Here is a 19,872-nt window from a genome sequence, read left to right on the forward strand (position 1 = left end):
CCCCTATTATGAAAATTTGTGCAAAGTAAGATAATTTCATTAAAATAAAAAAAAGTAGAAAAAGATTGTTGAATTGATTTCGTATTCGTATAGGGGAAAGTTGCCTACCTTTGAATGTGGCAGCCTTTAAATGCTTAAATTTTTCTCTTAATTTCCCAAAGCCAAAATTCTATTTTGTTAATCTAAGTTAATAGAAAATAGTTAATAGTATTTTAACAATAGTTTACAAAATAGAATTTTTGCTTTGAAAAATAGGTGAAAAAATGAAACATTCAGAGGCAGACCATTTTCGCCTAATCAGTGAATTTTTAAATGCCATGAAAGGTAAGTAATAAAAAAATGTTTTCTTAAATAGATTTTCAAATATTAAGAAAATATCTCGAGGCTATTGAAAGGGATCCAGTATGCCAAGTTGTAAGTAAATAATGGTAGAATTTACTTGCTAAGTACCAAAGGGTCCGGAAGGCTCGTATACCTGCATAATAATAATAATAATGATGGCACAACATTCCATGAAGGAACAAGACCTTCCCGGAAAAAGATTTCTAGACAAGCATTATTATTTTTTCCTATACGGGATGAGATTGTCAGTCACATGCCCGTGGAATCAAGTGCAGTGAAGCTCACTGGATACAATCCGAACACCTTTAACACCAGAAAAATTCCTGGTGACCTAAAGGGGATTCGAACCCGGGACACTTGCATCATAGAGCGAGTGTTCTATCACTTGACCCATTGGATGCATAGTCAAACAGTATTAAGGGGTTACATGTGTCACGCAAACACAAAAAAAACATTTTTTTTCAACAAATTAAAATAATATATATTTAATTTAACTTCTTAATCATAGATAAATGTACAACATTTAAACTATATTTTCTGAAATTTTCATTTAAAAATTTTAAAAATGAAGGCATTGTGACATGATTTTTGGAGAACACTTTTGAAAAAGATTTACTTTGCGGTGCAGGGTGCAGTGTAAATTCATCTGACGTCAAAAAACGGTTTTTTCCTGCTACCTGATGCTTTAAACTCGTACCTGAATGATGGATTTTTTTTGTTGCCTTGTTCACACCTTTTGCAAGACGAAACTTGGTTTAAATTACGCCGAAAATGGTAATTTTTGTATAAAAATCTCCCAAAATGCCCAATTTAATATCTTTTTTTTTAAAATCCATCGTTTAAATAAGAGTATAACTCATGTGCTAACATGAAATATTCGTTACTTTGAATTTTTAAGTCTGAAATAAAAATTTCAGAAAATATACAGGGGGTCCCGGGATTATGCATATGACGGGATGCATGGGATTATGCAACTACACTTATGAATTGTTGCCTGTAATTAGGAGTTCATTTATGAAATCATTTTTGAAATACCCCTAAATGTATGCAAATGTTTTGAGGCAGTAAATTTGAAATTAATTCAATATATTTCTCCTCAATTTATGCCTGATTGCGGCTGCCGCCGAATACCACGACCGATCTCATCAGGTAAAGGGCAGAAACCCTGAATCATAGATCGTATATGCCAAAAATTTGTAACAGTTTTACAATTTATACTAAATTTCTTGTGAACCGTGGTTCTTAAAATATCCCAAGAAATTGGCGACAACAATATTTTGCACATTTTACGGCGTATTCGTAACTTATTCAAAAAAAAATTCTTGAAGTGTACCTACCCTGGTTTGGGACACATTTTCATGTTTTGACTTCGAGACACTATTCCAAAAAATCAGGATAGTGTATTACAGTTTTATGCGGTCTATAGGATAATTATAGGTATTGACTTTATAAAAAGTACTCGATAGAACTTGGAAAACAAATGAGTTTTCTTAGAGAAGACAAAACATTTAACTTGACGCTTTGTCCCAAACCTCTCCGATATGGGGTAGTATGGGACACATTTTTTCTCGCATAATTTGCATTATTGGAGCATGTTAATTAATTTTAAATACTAGATTAAAAATATTTCTGATAGAAATTAAACTTTTTAATTCGGGCAGGAGTTAAATTTGAAAAAAAGTTTGTTGATATTTTTCAAATTTGGTTATTTTTCAAATTTGGTGGTTTAAAGAGAATAAGGTTTTTATTCATTTATTCAGGCTGTAAGTTTTTGCTATCTATCCCGGCAATTCGACAAAGTTGTGAAAATGAGAAATGACGTAAACGTGATTCAAAGTTTTGGATGATTGCCAGAACACTTACAAATCTGCTCAGCGCTCCTTTGCTTTCGTCTCTGTATCTTCGAAAATACTTGAATTCGGCGTTTAACAGTTTTTTAGTATATTCTCAGATATCTATCAATTTAAGCATAGCGAATACTTTTCCCTGTAATTGAGGCTCCCCCCTTAACTTACAATTAATCACAAATTAGAAAATTTTGGGAATCAAGGCCTTTTTTTATAGTGATCAGCGCACAATAACTTTTGTTTTCTAAACATGTTTTTGACATTTCAATGAGAGTGAATGAAACGGAGATCTAGTCATCTTGCTCTCTTTCATATGAAATTTTGAAAACATGTTTACAAACAAAATTAATTGTGCGTTGTGTATAAATCTCCTGATATTTGTTATTTAAGCTCAAAATTGAGGAATTTTAAATTCTTGCATTGTTAGATGAATTTTGTATTGTTTCATATTTCCAGTATTTTTAAGTAAAAACCTCTTGGCACGTACAAATTTGTCAATTGAAAACAGAGGTTCATTTTACTTCAAACGCTGCAATTAAAACGCAACAATTTAAAAAGTATTCAAATATTTTACCTTAATGGGAATTATTGATAAATATCAGAAATTTTCAAATTATTCAAATTATTTTTCTTTTTTCAATATTCTTCGAAATCTACAGTGAAATGTCTCTGAAAGGCGTATTATTCATACTGTGTTATCACATTTGCACATTAAAATTTTAATATGATTCACATTAATTGTCGCTGGTGAGAGTCCAAATGTATAATTTGTGTGTTTGAATCATTTTATATTCAAAATTTGATCTATTTGTTGATAAAAAGGTAGACTTGGCACGCAAAATTTGATATAAATTGATTTATATCATTAATGCGAAAAATTCATGCGATTTTCTCTTTAATTTTTTAATGTGAAAAATATTTATGCTTTAAGTAAATTTAAACTTATTTTTGCAGGCCAAGTTCACTTCTTTATCAATAAATAGAAAAACCCCAAATATTAAGTGACTCAAAGACACAAATACCATATTTGGACGCTCACAAGCGACAATTAATGTGAATCACATTAAAATTTTAATGTGCAAGTGTGATAAAGCCGATAAACTTAAGTAGAATGGTTGCATTAATTCAGAAGCTTTGTGTTTGAGGTATTTGCGTATTCTTTCGAGACTCAATTTAAGCCTTGTGAAGGAAAGATCAGTTCTGAACAAGGGACTGTCCAGGAGCACCGATTTAGTTTCGATGAAAGCCCTAAATGGAAGTTCCTTCCTTGCTCCTAGCTTCCTTTCCTCGCAGCTAAAGTACGTCACTCTTAATAATATGGCCCGTATTATAACAGGATGCTTAAAAAGCACTCCGGTGGACAAACTCCATTCTTCAGTAGGAATTGTTCCACTACGACGGGTGAGGAGACTTATGTGTTTGTCCCTTGTCCCCGACATCATGCGGAACTGGGGATGTGATGATGGCAAATCCGCTTGCCATTGACGTCGTCCGTTTTTGGGCAAGACAAACTTAATTTTAGGCCTCGACACGATTAATAATAATAGTTCAGAAGCTCTTAAATTGTATATGTACTTTCTTGCAAATCGCAACAGGGGGAAGTGGGGCACCTTTGAATTGGGGTGCCATTGAAATTGGAATTTTTCCTATTTTTAAATGGAACTAAACTTTTAACTCTTCGAATCAATAAAAAAATGAAAATAGGAATGAAATTGAAAATAGGAGAAAAAGCCTCCTATTCAAAGTTGCCCCACTTCCCCCTATAATTTTCAAACCGAATAAAAATCGATTTCATAATGAGTCAAATAATTAAAAATTAAATAAATCCCTTTATTTTTGCAGTGCAATAAATTGATTTTTTTCTGTTTCTGTTTATTATACTTTTTAAATCAATTTTTACACAATACTATTATAGCCCCACACATATACACTTTTATATAATTATATTTTTTTCATAATTCTGTATTTTTACGTTTATTTATTTATTATTTTTTTCGGAGAAATTCAATGACTATAATTTTTTTCTTTTCCCTCTACACAAAATCCTTTTTCAATCCGCGATTTGTAAGATCTTCCCCGCTATAGCACGTCCTTTAGTTTTTTTTATTTATTTTTTTCTCATTTATTGTTTATTCCTCATTTTATTTAATACACATTTTTTTCTATAGTAATATTGGTAATATCTCATTTTTTTCTATAATGTTCTGATAAGTTTTTCTTTGCAATTTTTTTTAAAACACAAAAACGAATCTTGATAAATACAATTGTTCAAGCATGTCTTTAATTCTCATGAATTTAATTTTATGAAAAAAATTGTATTTGTCTAACAACTGAAATATACATATTTTCAAAGTTTTTATTCAGTGGAATGTCGTTGGCTTTAAATAGTTCTTATTCATTTTTTTTCAGTTATTTGCATTTTTCCACATTTTGGAACAGATATATTTAAAAAGAGATCAAGAGGAAACAAGTTATGTCCCTATGTTAGTTAAACTGAGATTCTTTGCAATCTCTGTTTTTATTTTTCAATTTTTAATTTACTAATTCTTTTTTTTTAATGCAGTTAATTTAGTAATTATTGTACTTGAATTCTTTTAATTCTTTCCCAATTTTTATCATTCCTCTTTAAATTAGTTACATTTTATTCTCATCAGTTGTTCAGAGGATAAGAAAACAGAAAAAAAATGCTTTTTTTTGAAAATTCTAATGTTTTTTATCATGAATTTATCATTTATATTTAACAAAATTATAAATACCATAAATATTTTCTCTTATATTTTAATATGCTAGGCATTAAAATCTAATAAATGGATAAATAGAATGTTTAAAAGAAAAAGGGTAGATCATTTTGAGAAATGTCCAACAAGCTCAAATTTTTGCTAAAAGTGCTTAAATAAAAAAATGTGAACTTTAATTTGAACATTTCACATAATTTTTTTCTCTATAATTTTTCAAACTATTAATAATTAATGAAAAATTAGACTTTAGTTATTTTCTAAATTTTCATTAATTATAGGATATCTTTTTTTTATAAATATGTTAAATTAACGTCTTGTCGACAATCACTAATTAAATGGATTAATTTGATTAATTCTTTTCTTCATCATTGAGTTTAGTAATCATTGTTTTTTTTTTACTTTTGTCATTAAATTTTTTTTCTGTGTAATGTATTAAGTGTATTTTTTCTTCTTTCTTTTTTTTTTAAATATGTAGTATTCTTATTAAGTACAGAAGAAATTTAATACGATAGTGATCTATCCATTCAAATTTACCACGTTTGTAGCTCTCCTTAATTGATAGCGTGAATGTGGTTATTGAGGTGATCATCGACAAGAGCCGCTGGTGCAGCTGCGGCTGGTGCTGGAGCCTGTGGCATTGCCATCTGTGGTGGAGCCATCATCACTTGAGGAGGAGCCTGTTGTTGTTCCGGCATGAATTTGGCTGATGTGAAAAAATTACATTTAGTAAACTAAAATTAGAATATTTTCAGTAACAGAATCCACAAGTTGATAAGTTGGTAAGGGAATTTTATTTTTTGTAATTTTGAAAAACTATTTGAATAAGCTATAAAATCATTATTGCAAATTTTAATGTGTCATTAGCAGGAGTTAATTGATTAATTTAACAAACTGTGGATTCTGTAATAAAACTACTTTTAAAATATAACATTTTAACATTAATTTCTGTTTTTTTTTTTAACACACAGAAAATAGAGATAAAACCTCCACAAGGAAGGATAATGCCCAACGCACAATAACAATTGTTTAGTAAACATGTTTTTGACATTTCAATGAGAGTGAGTGAGATCTAGATCTAGTCATCTCGCTCATTCTCATGGGAAATTTTGAAAACATGTTTATAAACAAAAGTTATTGTGCGCTGGTCATAACATTTCAACTCGTTATATTATTTATTTTTTGGTTGGTATTATTCAAAATTCCTTTATAATAATAATAAAATATTGTCAGAAAAGAAAATTATATCAGTCAATAGCATTTTCTATGATAGTAAAAATAGTCTATTTATTTGCTGATATTTGTTTATTGTAAAAGGTGTTAGAATTTTGCTTCGTGTTATTAATAAAATCTAAACTGACCTTCTATTCTTTAAAAGCCTTAAAGTTTTGGTCAAAGTTTATGTATGACATATTGTCGGTGAATGAGGTGAGGTGATTTATTGGACTGTTTTGGTCTTTTTACTGCTCGAACTCAAAGAAAGAGAAGTTATAGGGGAAGACTTTTAGTCTTCGCACATACTCTGGCTTCGAACGCTTCATATTTTTCCCATCTTATTTTAATGAGTCGGACTTAATAGCAATATAGGGGAAAGTACTCTCCCTTCTAACGTTCATGCCTTCGAATATTGTGACTTTTCTTTTAATTCTCCTCTATGGCAAATTTCATGAAATTTCACGTTTTCCCGCCTATTGTAGATGGAGACTACGGTGAAATTTCATGAAATCTGCCATTTATATCTATAAGACAGGCCTGAGCTAAAATAAAAGCCGAAGTGAATTTGGTGATGCCTGTTGAGATTCTTCAAAGTGCCGCGAAAATTCACTTAGAGAAAATGAGAGGTTTTTTAATGCGAAAATTGTTTAATTCATTAGACTTAAGTCATTTTCACAAGAAAATGCTTTTAATAATTTAGTTGAATACAGTTATTTGAGTTAATTGTGAATAATTGTCGATATTACAACAAAAACATTAGGATGACATTTTCAGCTGGAAGACTCATATTCCTTTGAGCTGTCCCAAAATTCAGGATAGGTTTGAGAAAAACCCTTTTGTACAACACTATTTTGGTTAATAAGGAATGCAAAAGTACATATTACAGGAAGGGACACAGCCTGCTAATAAGGATAAAATAGAGAAGAAAATATTTTGTCGCATTTCAGAGATTTTTTGCAACCGCAGCGCCGCCAGACGTTTGTCAAGTGAGTCATATGTGTCTCTATCTCTCTCTCACAGTTGAATTGCGCGCGATTTAAGAACTTTCCATTTGAAATGATATTTACATTTAATTTCTTTGTATTTCTGCAAGATTCAAGTAAAAGGGTGTGTAGTGAAGAGCTATCCGTCTTCCGACAAAGATATCAAGAAGACAATTCCTTTCCATTTGACTTGAACCGTGAATAAGCGGGATTAGTATTACCAGCACAGCTATCTGCAATTTCCTAGAATTATCAACACAAAATTTCCGATATTACACGACTTTTAACGAGCACAGGTTTGCGTCTCAGGTTTATTTAGAAAACGGCTTTTATTTAGATTTCTTTTCACTTTCGAATATCTTTTGCAGGTAATCGAAGTGAATATTTCATCTATAGACACCTGTCTGCCCTGCCTATAACCGTAAAACTTTTCGATATCGAATTATCAAACGTAAAAGTTTGTGAAAAAACCGACGGGGATAAATGGGATATGTGGGAAGCGGGTGAAATTTGAAATGGTCAACCAACAAATAGAGTAGACTCTCACTCAATCGGCTCTTTTTTAATCGGGCGAAAAATTTTGTTGATAATTTTCACGTTTAATTATGAAGCTAATTCGCTGTAGTTCTTCCTATTTTATCGGGATTCTTTATAATTGAGCGCCTTTTGTGGAATTTACAAAGGCTTTGACGCCCAAATCTATCGATAAACCGGATGACATTTTGCCCCAAATGCCCAATTGAGAGAGAGTCTACTGTAATGTCAAAAGACCAAAACCGTTCTGGACTCGGTGACCAGTGCGAACAAAGAAGGTGACCAGAGACACACCAGAAACACAGAAGTCCAGAAAAAATTGGAAAAGTGTTGTATTGTTGGAAAAATTTTATTGTTATCTGTTTGTAAAAATGCCCCCACATCCCCTATCCTGTGAATGACCAGACGTGAAAAGCTGACAAAACTCTGGAAATTCCCAGACTTACAAATAAGTGTGAAAAATGTTGTACAGAAGAAATGTTTGTTAGAGTAGAAAATAAAAAGGCTCTCTTTTTGCTCCACCCACTGATGAAGGCTTGGAGACCGAGCCGAAAGCTCTGGAAAGAGTTGATGTTTTCCTAGAGTATTTCCAAATCCCCCTATGAACTCCGGTTCCCGTATATCGTAAAAGTTAAACCATTCTGGAGAGACAAATTTTCAACTGATTTACTTAAATTTGAATTTTTTTTGAAAGGCCTTGAAACTTCGAATCCATCTGTATCGGTTATTTATCTTTATTTTTTTGTCTTTTTTTATTTTGTTTAAAAGCTTTTAAAATATCTGGAGTCTAAACAGGAAGAGATATCGACTTCCAGTCTTCAATGACCCACACAAGTCGATATTACTTAGGACAAAAAAATTTTCTGTTGCTCCTAACCGCCCTCCTTCCCTTCCAAAACCATATTTTTGGGTTTATTCGGAAACGTGTCAGAGATTTCTTTTTAGCACGAAAATTTAATTTACGGAGATCTCTATCTCGTGAGTTCGAGCATTTCGCAAAACCTAAGACACTTTGCCGTCTCTTTTTTATTATGATTTTCGAAGGCAAAATATTATTTAAACATATTTTACATTACAACAAAATAATCTAATTCTTATGTGATTTAAAAAATGTGGTAACAGAGCAAAAATGATTGTGTTTCACTCCCTCAACCCCATTATGTACTCCATGTAGTGTTTTTCATGAAATAGATTTGTGTAAACTAATTTTTCAATAAAAACCAGCTTTTATATATTTTACTATTTAAATTTTTAATAGCCAAAACTTACTTTATTAAATATAGAACAAAAAAATAAATAATAAAGTAATCTCCAACCAAACCTTACGATGTGCAAAGTTCTATCTCATTCAATTAAGTTTTAATTGTTCTTGTTGTATGTTTATGAAACGCCTTTGTATATTTATTTGAGAAATAAATAGTGAATGGTATTTTTCTGGTTTCTGAAATTATTCGTTCACGTTTACTATTGTACAATTATATGAGAAATGTTTGCCGTAGTGTATCAAAGTCCGTGATTAATATCTTGTACTTTAATATAAAATGTATTTGCAAATAATTGTCTCAAAGGTTCATTAACAAAAATGTATGTATATACATATATGAAAAAGCAAAAGCAAAAAAAAACTAAAAGGAAATTTTGTTATGTGTCTGTTGTCTTCCTTACTTTTCTTTTTTTTTTATAGAAATTTTTGTTTGTGTACACAAATTGTTAAACATACCAAAATTAATTGTGTAAAAAATACCCATATAACATATATTTTTACTAATTCAACAACAATCTCAAATTTTGTAAAATGTTTGCCTTGTTTCTGATTAAAGAGTTTATTTCGCCCAGAAGCTACAAGCTAGTACTATTTTGATTTACCGTGCAATTACACAAAAAAAATTAATAATACAAAGAAATATCAAATATACTCATGATAGGTGAAGAAAGACATCAGATATAGGACTTCATCAAAGTCACTTAAAAGCTTACAAAAATAAATTATAGTATACTTTCTGATGGCGTAAGAAAATAAATATACATCTAAGTGAGAGGGAAGTTATAGCGAAAGAAAATAAATAGAAATTGTTGAAATAATTTTTAAAAGAAAACATAAAATAATAATAAGAACATTTGGACATTAGAATAACTGAGAAATACCACATTTTTCACGACAATTATTTTTATACAGATAATTTCGAATAGTTTTACCGAACCTGATTAAGATTGTGAGATTGGTTTTTAGGCGAAAACTGATGATTTTTAATACATTGTTTTTAGCCGTCTACATGAAGTTTGCTAAAAAAAAAAGATGGGAGACAAAAGCATCAATTTGTGATTATTACTTTTTCTTTTGTTTCACATTTCCTCTTTTTATCACAGACGATATTTTGTTAGATTGCGAAATATTTTGAAAATGAAAAATACCGCGAAAAATGAGAATGACAGACTTTAATGCATTTTATCTTTACCATTTACATCTTATTTTCTATTTGTTGTATCATTTTTTGTCTACTCACCTACAATTATCGCGAGTATAACAAGTCCAATCACACCCATAATTATCATCATCTGCAAAAGAGAAGATATTATTTTCAATTTAAAATTACAAAAGAAGTAAATAAATTCAATTATCTCAGATCTCAGAAAATTCTTAAGTGGTGGAAATTGACTGAAAAGTACGTAGAGAGAGGTAAGGCTACTGAAAATGCTATTTTTCGCCTATTTCTAAAGAGAGCTGCAGACTAAACCTATCCTTAATTTAATTTTATAAATTTTATTCTATATTCTACTTTTTAATGTGCCTTTACTTCAATTCACCTAGCTTATAATCACAAAAAAATTTCATAAAAAATGTATGTCAAAGCGTCCCGGCTTTGTACAATGTTCGAACACATTACAATTGACGCTATAACTCAAAAGTCCTTTCTCATCATTCATCGTTTACCAGTTCACAACAGACTTATCCAACCGATTAAAAGATCGCCCAAAATAGCTTAGGAATAATACAATTTATTTTCTGTTTTTTTTGGTTCAGACTTGCCAGAAATTCCAAGACCTTTCCAACGCGCCTAAACATGACCCCATTCGGTTGAGAAATACACTCTAGAGTCTAGAGCCTTTATGACCTCTGACTTCAAAAAACTTATTAGGAATCATTCAACCGTATTTTGGCGCATAGACGAAATGTTCGCCTGAGCAACCTCAAAAACATATCCAAAATTTGAAATGATTTGCAGCGGAATGGGATGTGTGGGGGAAATTGAGGGGCATGTTAGCGATCCTTAAGCCGGCTTATGGGTGTACCCCGAAGGTCCCAAGTCGCTATACACGGTAAAAAATTTCGACACATATTTGTTCCAAAAATTATCTCGTCCAAGGACACCACAATTTTTGGCACAATTTTGTTCATTTTACAAGACTTAAAAAGATAATCAATATTAGTAACGAATTTGTTCCAAAACGTAGCTCGTCCACGGACACCGAAAATTTTTGGAATAAATTTGTATACCTTCTAGGAGGAGAAACAAAAAGATAACCCAATATTAGTAACGAATTTGTTCCAAAAAATAGCTCGTCTAGTATAAAATCGTATCCCTCCTCTCACATTCAGTCACCCGTCACCAACGAAGCGAGGAGGACGCCAAATCCGTGGCAATTTTCGTGCTACATAGTTTCACATTTTTAATTCAAGATTCCCCTTTCCCTCCTGCTGCTAGCACTTGCATATGATTTCGGCATGCACGCGTCTGTAACACTCTTAAGTTAATTCTTATTTAAAGTTCCTTATGAGCTTTCGCCACCGAAATCCATCTCGACTGAAGTATAGGCCTTAACTGTAAGACGAAATCTTTTACACGGTTTTGTTCCCGACAATGGGAACAAAAAGATTCCCTATATGAGTAAGAATTTCGTTCCAAAAATTACCTCGTCCACCGACACCGAAAATTTTTGGAACAAGTTACAGATGTAGGAATAATATTGTTATGAAGAAAATGTACTAATTTGATCCTGACAGTGGGAACAAAACAGCCGAGTGCAACAAATTCTATTCCAACTTTCAGGAATAAATTTGTATAAAACGAAATCAACTCAAATTTGTAGATATTCCACCGTAACAAAACGGTTCCAAGAGAAAACTAACAAAATTGTAACTATATTTCGTAACAAAACTGTAAAGAAAACTTTTTGGAACAAACAAATATCTTAACATTTTGTAATTGCTCATCTGAGATGCCAATAGTACAATATAAACGATATAAACCATTTTTTTTCAACTACTTATAAACATATTAGGTACAGATATTTGTGAAGAATGGTAACGCATTATGATTTTTAATTCCAGCGTATTATAATTGTTTTTCCACAAACTTCCCAGTCAACTTATAATTATCATGCTAATTTAGTTTTAGATGTTCTTAAAATATGCTACTATGTCAAAATATAAAAAATCGTTCCATTAAAATGACATTTTCCGTTTAATCTAAATAATAATTCTCACTCGAAATAGAAGAGGCCAACAAAGGTGACATCGCCGGGTGTCACTTTCGATTTTCGAGCAAAGCAAAATTTATTAATAACACGAATTATGACCTGGATCAGAATTTCTTCCTTCTATAGCTTCACACTACGTTTCGGGGATGTTTGTCCCCTTCTTCAGGTATTTAGATACTTGGGATAAATCGGGTCAAAGGGATTTTTTGCTACTACTTCACATAACCCAGAGCAAGTGAACACCATGATCGTCAAATACAATATCTCCATACCTGAAGAAGGGGACAAACATCCCCGAAACATAGTGTGAAGCTATAGAAGGAATAAATTCCGATCCAGGTCATAATCCGTGTTATTAAATTTCCATCAAGTATAACTGACCGAACACTTTCCAAAATTTATTAGTATGCTATCTCAAGAATAATTCAGGATATGCTTTTGAAAAAATATCGGTCTGATGGGATGTAAATGGCAGATGACGAAAAAACCTATACTTTTTTTCTTAATTTTTGCTGTTTTATTTTGTAGAATAAAAAAAGTAGAAGTAGAGTTTTCCATTCACTGTCTGTTAGTTAAGGATATTTTATTACTTTTTTCATTTGAAAGGTTATATTGTCTTTAAACCTTTTGATTTAATGTGTTCAAATTTTCTTGCAACTGATTTGCTTTTTTTTACAAAAAAAATGAAAAATTTAAAATACTTTTAAACCTAAAATGAATATTTTGATTTTATTACCGTTGATCAGTACCATTGAATACTTAGTCTTGTTGTTATTAAACTTTGTTTTAAAAAGAATTAAAATTTTATAATACTCCAAGGATCAGTTTAAGTTTAAGGATATTTTAAACTCAAAAATGCATGTCCTTCTTTTCGGGGAATAATATAGTATATTTCAATAGTATTGGTCAACATTAAAAAAAAACTCAAAGTTATATTTGAGTTTTAGAGCAGCAACAAAACTTTAATACATTTTCTGTAAAACTCGCAAAATTCTACTAAAGAGTCATTTGGAGGTGAGAGATCAGTTATAGTACGCTATTAAAAATCCAGGGTTTGCTTAATAACTATGGAGTTACTCAGTGCTTTAAGAAAAACAATCACCTTTAGATTCTGCAGCCAGAATTTTCGTTTCAATTTGCCAGCTTGTTGCTCAAATTGTGAAGCTCCTTGCTGGAGAGCATCAGCTCGGTCATCCAATTCAGACAGCTTCTGATCTCTCTCCAGAACTTTCTCCACATTCGTTTTCATTATGTCCACCACCTAAACAATACGGCATATCATTTAGCATTTTGCGGCTAATTTGTTTATATTTAATTAGTTGAAAAAAAAACAGACCTCATCTACTTGTGCCTGAGTCTGTTGAAGTCGTTTCTGTGCCGCAATCTGTTGGGGAGTTCTTGGTCCACCGACAATTCCATCTTCGTTGGGTTCACCGGCAGGTGCTGCAGGAGCGAGTCCATCGGGAGCAGCCCTAAAAAATACGAAATTGTAAAATATATTTAGTTTCCTGTTTCTGAAATGGTTTGTAATATGACTTGAATGAATCCATTGTGAAGATTAGGATTTAAAGGGATTAAGCATTAGTTTTTTTTTTGGATTTCGAGAGTTCTTTTTAGAAATCATCAACATAATTTTATAAAATTGTCTGACATATTGAACATAATATTTTTAGATTTATTACCTAAATTACTTTAAAAATAAACTTAACACACAAAAGAGCAGATAATTTTTTTTACAAAACCATTTTTATGAAACCAATATCAAGGAAAAGTTTTCCGGCAAGGTTTAATCAGATCTTATTCTTTGATTTGTGATATTGTGATCCTTTTCAAGCAAAAATATTGTATAAAGTTGAAATTTTATTTTATTCACAATGCAACCCCGCCGTTTTGATTTGTAATTTAAAGTCATATACCAATGTTTCAGATTTTTAATGGGTTAGGGCCTTGACAGATCTGAGGATTAGCCGAGTGACGGTTTAGCGTAATTTTATACGATATAATGGTTAAAATTCATTTCCATCATTTTCCATTAGGTCGTCTCTCGGCTTAAGTCGTAAGTCTGTCTAGGGCATTAGGCATTTAAAGGACTCTCACTTCAATAAAATGAAGTGGATAATTAACTCACAGTATATCGCAAGAATCCGTTTTTGATTATTTAAAAAAAAGTCATTAAATTAAATTAAAAAGTGTACTTAAATCCCACGTCTAATTTAATACATTTTCACTCGAGCTTTTACAATTTTATAATTTTAAAAGAAATTGTTTTTGTTATGTAATAAAAGAATCTCCATCAATTTATCATATAAATTGAATTTAACCCTGTACAAATAATATAAACTACATATCAGTCCTCTAGCAATTAAAGTTGAAAATTTTACTCTACTATTTTAAATTTAGTTAATATTTTTTAATTACAGTTTTTCTATGGGCTTTTGATAATTTGGTTTAATTAATTTTGTTAATGTTAATTCTGAAACAAGTATAAAAGTGTGCCGCTCCACCATCCGGAAGATTTTAATTCGGTTCAAGGATCTCCAGACTGTTGCTCAGAAGCCAGGTGACAAAAGAGATGTAAAAGAAAGTGCTTGAGCTTTTCGAGAAGCAACTCAATATTTCAAAGCTTGGTCCATGAAATCAAGAAGAGGAATGGTTTGATAACCAACAAAGCTCAAGCTGCGCCCTATCGGACCGACAAACACCGTCAAAATACTGAAACAAGGTCACGGATACTCAACGATCGTCTTTTCAAAGGATGCCAAGGCTATGGGAAAAATTTTTAACCCATCCTGCACTCCGGAAAATTAAGAAATACTGGGGAATTTTGAAGACAAATCTCAGGAAGAAGACTCAGACAACTGAAAACTTGCCTGATTTCGAGAGAAAGTGAAACAAAGCCCTCCGAGGCTGTGGAGACGTGTGTTTGTCAAGCCTTTAATGAGGGAAATTTAGAAAAAGGTGCCAGAATTCGACGAGAAGTCATTCGACTAAAAAAAACAAAGTCATAGAAAAATCCCAATAAAATTATCTTTCCGAAAATACATTTGTTATTTTTTCACATATACTGTGGTTAGGGGGAAGTGGGGCACCTTTGAAAATGGGATTTTTCACCTATGTTGAAATGGAACTGAGTCATATGGTAATGTAATTTACTGCTCAATCTGTTTGTGCAGCTAAATTATATCACTATAAGGCTAAATTTTATTAAAAAATAGGTAAAAAATCCCAATTTCAAAGGTACCCCACTTTCAAAGGTGCCCCACTTCCCCCTAACATGTGAGATCCATTTTTCATTCGGGAATTTTATCATCTACATCCTTTATTCACGAGTGAGGATGGATAGAGAACTCTCATCGCGCATCGGTCTGGCTTCTGCTGTAATAGTAAGCTTGACAGTAATGAGGAACGCCAAACTTAGTCATTAGGCTAAATTATCGGTTTTCAAATTCATTTCTATTTTCACCTGTGATGGAGATATTTGGGTAGTGATTGAAAGAATAAGATTGCAATCCAGGCAATTAAGGAAATCACTTGTCAAGATATAATGAGAAATGTAGGCGTTCGTAAGGGCCTCGACAGACCTGGGGATTAGTCGAGAGACGTCTTAGCAGCGTAATTATAATCGAAATAATGATTAAACAACATTTCCATAATTTTCCACTAAGTCGTCTCTCGGCTTAAGTCGTAAGTGTGTCTAGGGCATAAGGAACTGAGAGTCGAGAAATTCTTTCTTTGTATCGAGAGATCATAACTACGATGGTATTGATCATGTTCAGCGCATGAATGAAGAAAGAGTCCCCAGAAGAGCTATTTCCAGAAATTTCCCATAAATGAAAAGAGGCCACGATCTTGAGGATAACAAGATGTCTAAATTAGATTTAGAATTCTTACCAAGGGACATCTTACAATCAACCTCGAAGGTCAGTGGCACAGGATCGACAGTCGCGGACTCCCAACCTGGGTGTCCTAAGCCCACGACCCCGAAGGATAGGCGGTTGAAAATGAATAAATGAACAGAATTTTTATACGTAACATCAAGATACACATACCGTTCAGTACTTTAAGGGTAGAATGGTTATTGGTGACCAAAAGAATTTTTTATTATATAAACATAAAATTATTCTTTCCTATATTATAGTCCGAATTCGTTTTTTGAGAAAAAATGTTATCAGAAAAAGACGTATTTACTAAAATATTTATTTTCGTACCCACACAAATCTTTAGAAATATATAATTCGAAATCCCAGGTGAAATATAATTTCAAATAAGGGTAATGTGCTGGACACACCTACGACTTTCGAGAGACGGCTCAACGTAATTATAATCAAAATAATGATTAGACTACATTTCCATCAGTTTCCCATTAAGCCATCTCTCGGCTTAAGCCGTAAAGCTCTAGACAGACTTACGGCTCAAGCCAAGAGACGTATTACTGAAAAACTGATTATTTTGATTATAATTCCATTAAGTCGTCTCTTTGGCTTAAGCCCTAGGTCTGTCCAGTACATCAGTCTGTCTAGGACATGGGAAAGACCGTGGCAAAATTAGCTAGGATTTTTTAAAGAAATGCCGAATGGCAGTTACAGAAGAGCGTCTGCACTGAGAGAGATCCGAAAAAGTTAAAATAACACTCCGGAAATGTTTATTTTACCCTGCAGTATTGATCCGAAATCCGTGTAAATATTATGCTTTTTAGGTGTATTAGGGGTTAAAGTTACCCTTTTTCGTGTTAATTTTATCCTTAAAAAGGTGTAAAATTAACATTAAAAAATGTTGATATACTTGTACACCTAAAATGTTAAAGTTATGAAACTGCCAAAAGACTTATTAAAATCTAGAAGAATAAGGATCACAAAGCGACTTCGATCAATAGAAGACGCAATATCATAGTTAACTCTCAGAAGGGTTGTAGTAATACTATGACCTCTACGAAAGCCTAACTGAAAGCCACAAAGGAGCTTATTATCGTCCAAATGTTGTGAGATTTGCTCATGAAGAAGAAATTGAAATGCTTTGAATCAGTGGGATAAGTATTTCAGTGAATAGCGACGATGTTAATTAGTCTAAATATAAATAGTAGTTTGCTCAATATCCTTTCTAAGGGCCTTGACAGACATGAGGATTAGCCGAGAGACGGCTTAGCGTAATTATATTAGAAATAATGGTTAAACTACATTTCCATCATTTTCCACTAAGTCGTCTCTCGGCTTAAGTCGTATGTGTGTCTAAGGCATAAAGAAAACTATAGCATCTTACTGTCTAATTCTACCCCTGATCAGTTCTGCCCCGGTCTCTCTACGTATACGCAATCGGTTAAGTGGTAGAGGTAGAGCGTTCGGATCCCCGGTAAGTCAAAATAAATTTTATGAAAATAAAGGTATGCAAATTGCATCCAATGATGAGCCTGATAACAAATTGCACGGCTTGGGAATTGTACCAATCTAGAAAAATATACAAGCCTATAAATCTCGCTTCCAAAGAAACCTCAATGATATTAGTGACATGATGTTATTATAATTTTTCCAATGCATTTAAAAAGATTTAAATTGCTCAAGTATTTTAGTAACTTTAAAATATTATCTTATTGTGTAGGATTAGTCTTCACTGAAAATATGCATTTTCTGTCTGCGGACAACATGTTGGATGGTAGGGGAAGGTGGAAATGCTGGGAAAAGAATGGACGTCTATGAGGGAGACCGACAAAATGCTGCTGTTACTGACGCGATATGTGAGCGGATCGATAGGCATTAACAAGCGCATGCTCGAAAATTTTCATCCATAAGAAAATTCATTTCATTTACCAAATCAAGGGAATTCTTTTTCTCATGATTTTGTTTCAAAGTCTAATTGTCGAACGAATTTAATCTCTTCTATAATGAATATTTTAAAATATATATATAAGCCGGTATTTATTTGGCAAATGACTATCTTAGTAATTCTTCATTTTCTAATCTAGAATCATCATAGTACAATTGCCAAATGGAGGTCGCACAGACTTTCACAAATGAAAAAATATATTGTCAAATATAGACTAATTTGCATACTTTACTCAATTTGCAGAATCTTTCCGGCCAATAATGATTAAGTGATTGAGGTGAAATTCTAAAAACAATTTACTCGCTCATTCATGGAAAAATGAGCTTATTCCTTATTTTCGCGTGATTCGCTATAGATTTCATTCATAAAATCACAATGAATTGCCGAGAACGGAAAATTCCTGGTTAAGAAGTATTTTTTTATAAGAACGCTCAATCAATTATTTTTAAGAAAAAATGTAAGTTTCTAAGTTTAAAATTAAGTTCTGGGTTAATTCATTTTCAATATGAACATTAATTTTTAGATTTATGGAAAGCACTTCATAAATGCCCACAATTAATCAAATAATAAACCAATATTTGTAATATATTTTCCTCTTTGAAAAAAAAAAGTAAAACAAAATAGTTAGAATTTGTGTAAAATGAAATAGAACAGAAGGTCAAAGGTGAAACTTGTGAGTTATTAAAAAAAACATGTACGGTAGTTTTCAATTTCTTTTACGAGTGTAAATCATAAATCATAAAGAAAAAGTTATAAAAAAAACTATATTTTTTTAAAGATAAGTCACAAAGGCAGAAGAGAGAACGCTACGCCCTCCGGCCTCGTTGATTTCATATCAAGAAAAAATCAATAGTTTACCATCACTTCAAGAATACATACATTAATTATAGTGTAATATTTTTGGTAATATATTAGAGATTAAGAAAAATTAAACATTTTAAATAAAAATTCAGTAATAAGAGATTATGGAAGAATGTCAAAAGTGGGTGGATGTTAAAAATGGAAAAGTTGAAGAAAATCAATAATTGAGGACATTTTCAACTTACATGTTTCCCTATATTCCACTAGTCCACAGTTTATTGATGAAGGTAAAATATATCCTATAGTGATAATATGTTAATTTTATTTAAAGTTTTCGCTGTATTAACGCAGATTCAAGGAAAAAATCACAAAACACTTCCTTTTTCTTTTTTTTATTTCCACACTATATCCTTTATGTACAAGGACTTGCACAATAACTCAATGGACGTGAATCACACTTTCTTTTTTATTCACAATTTTCACCAACACACAAATTCATCCCAACTGCAACAGGATTGCAGCAATAGTAAAAATTCCTTATAAAATTTGATAATTTTTACTTTTTTCAACCCGGAATCAATTTTATTGCGGATGGGACATGCGAATGTACATAGAAATAGCAAGAGACTGAAAGGAAAATGGAAACAGCTAGGAAAATTTTTCAAGCTGTTCTCAAAATGGGTTCTATTTTCATCACAGGTGGCGTATACAATTCAATATGTGCTCATGCTCAGTAAGATGCTAGATTTTCCCTTTTTGAAATTGGGGGAAATTGTATTTGTATTCAATCATTTTAAAAGTTTAAGACATTTTTGCATTTGTAAAAATGCAGGAAAATGATTTAATGGAAAATACAATTTTGCAATATCTATTAACGAAATCTAACTTTTGTTAATCAGATTTACAAAACGTTGTTAAAAATATAGACTGAAATTTAGATTTCACGTTCAACTCTGTAAATTCAAGTTTGTTGAAAAGGTACTCTAAATTCGATTTATTTGAGTTTCAATGTGCTAGGTAAATTTTTGCTTAACGGTGCACCAATGCAAAATCTATCGGTTCAGGGTATTTTTGTCAAAATTTTAGTACTACGAGGAAGTAGGAGGGCACCTTAAATTC

At 31.8% G+C, this 19,872-nt stretch overlaps 1 protein-coding gene across 1 annotated transcript; it reads right to left on the reverse strand.

The window, feature by feature from the left end:
- Nucleotides 1-4,070: 4,070 nt before the first annotated feature.
- LOC129801602 (neuronal synaptobrevin) lies at nt 4,071-19,380 on the reverse strand. Its single transcript, XM_055846825.1, has 5 exons — nt 18,999-19,380; nt 13,472-13,607; nt 13,238-13,396; nt 10,161-10,212; nt 4,071-5,630 (listed from the first exon to the last, which is right to left on the reverse strand). Coding segments are annotated over exons 1-5 (501 nt in total). The 5' UTR covers nt 19,001-19,380; the 3' UTR covers nt 4,071-5,478.
- Nucleotides 19,381-19,872: the final 492 nt, after the last annotated feature.

The sequence above is a fragment of the Phlebotomus papatasi genome, chromosome 2, assembly GCF_024763615.1.
Source record: "Phlebotomus papatasi isolate M1 chromosome 2, Ppap_2.1, whole genome shotgun sequence".
Taxonomy (NCBI): Eukaryota; Metazoa; Arthropoda; class Insecta; order Diptera; family Psychodidae; genus Phlebotomus; species Phlebotomus papatasi.

Excerpts from the sequence above, each read along its gene's own strand:
- LOC129801602 (XM_055846825.1), bottom strand. Across the intron at positions 13,397-13,471 it reads CTCAGGCACAAGTAGATGAG|GTGGTGGACATAATGAAAAC; the intron begins GTCTGTTTTTTT and ends CGTATTGTTTAG. Across the intron at positions 5,631-10,160 it reads TATACTCGCGATAATTGTAG|CCAAATTCATGCCGGAACAA; the intron begins GTGAGTAGACAA and ends TTTTCACATCAG.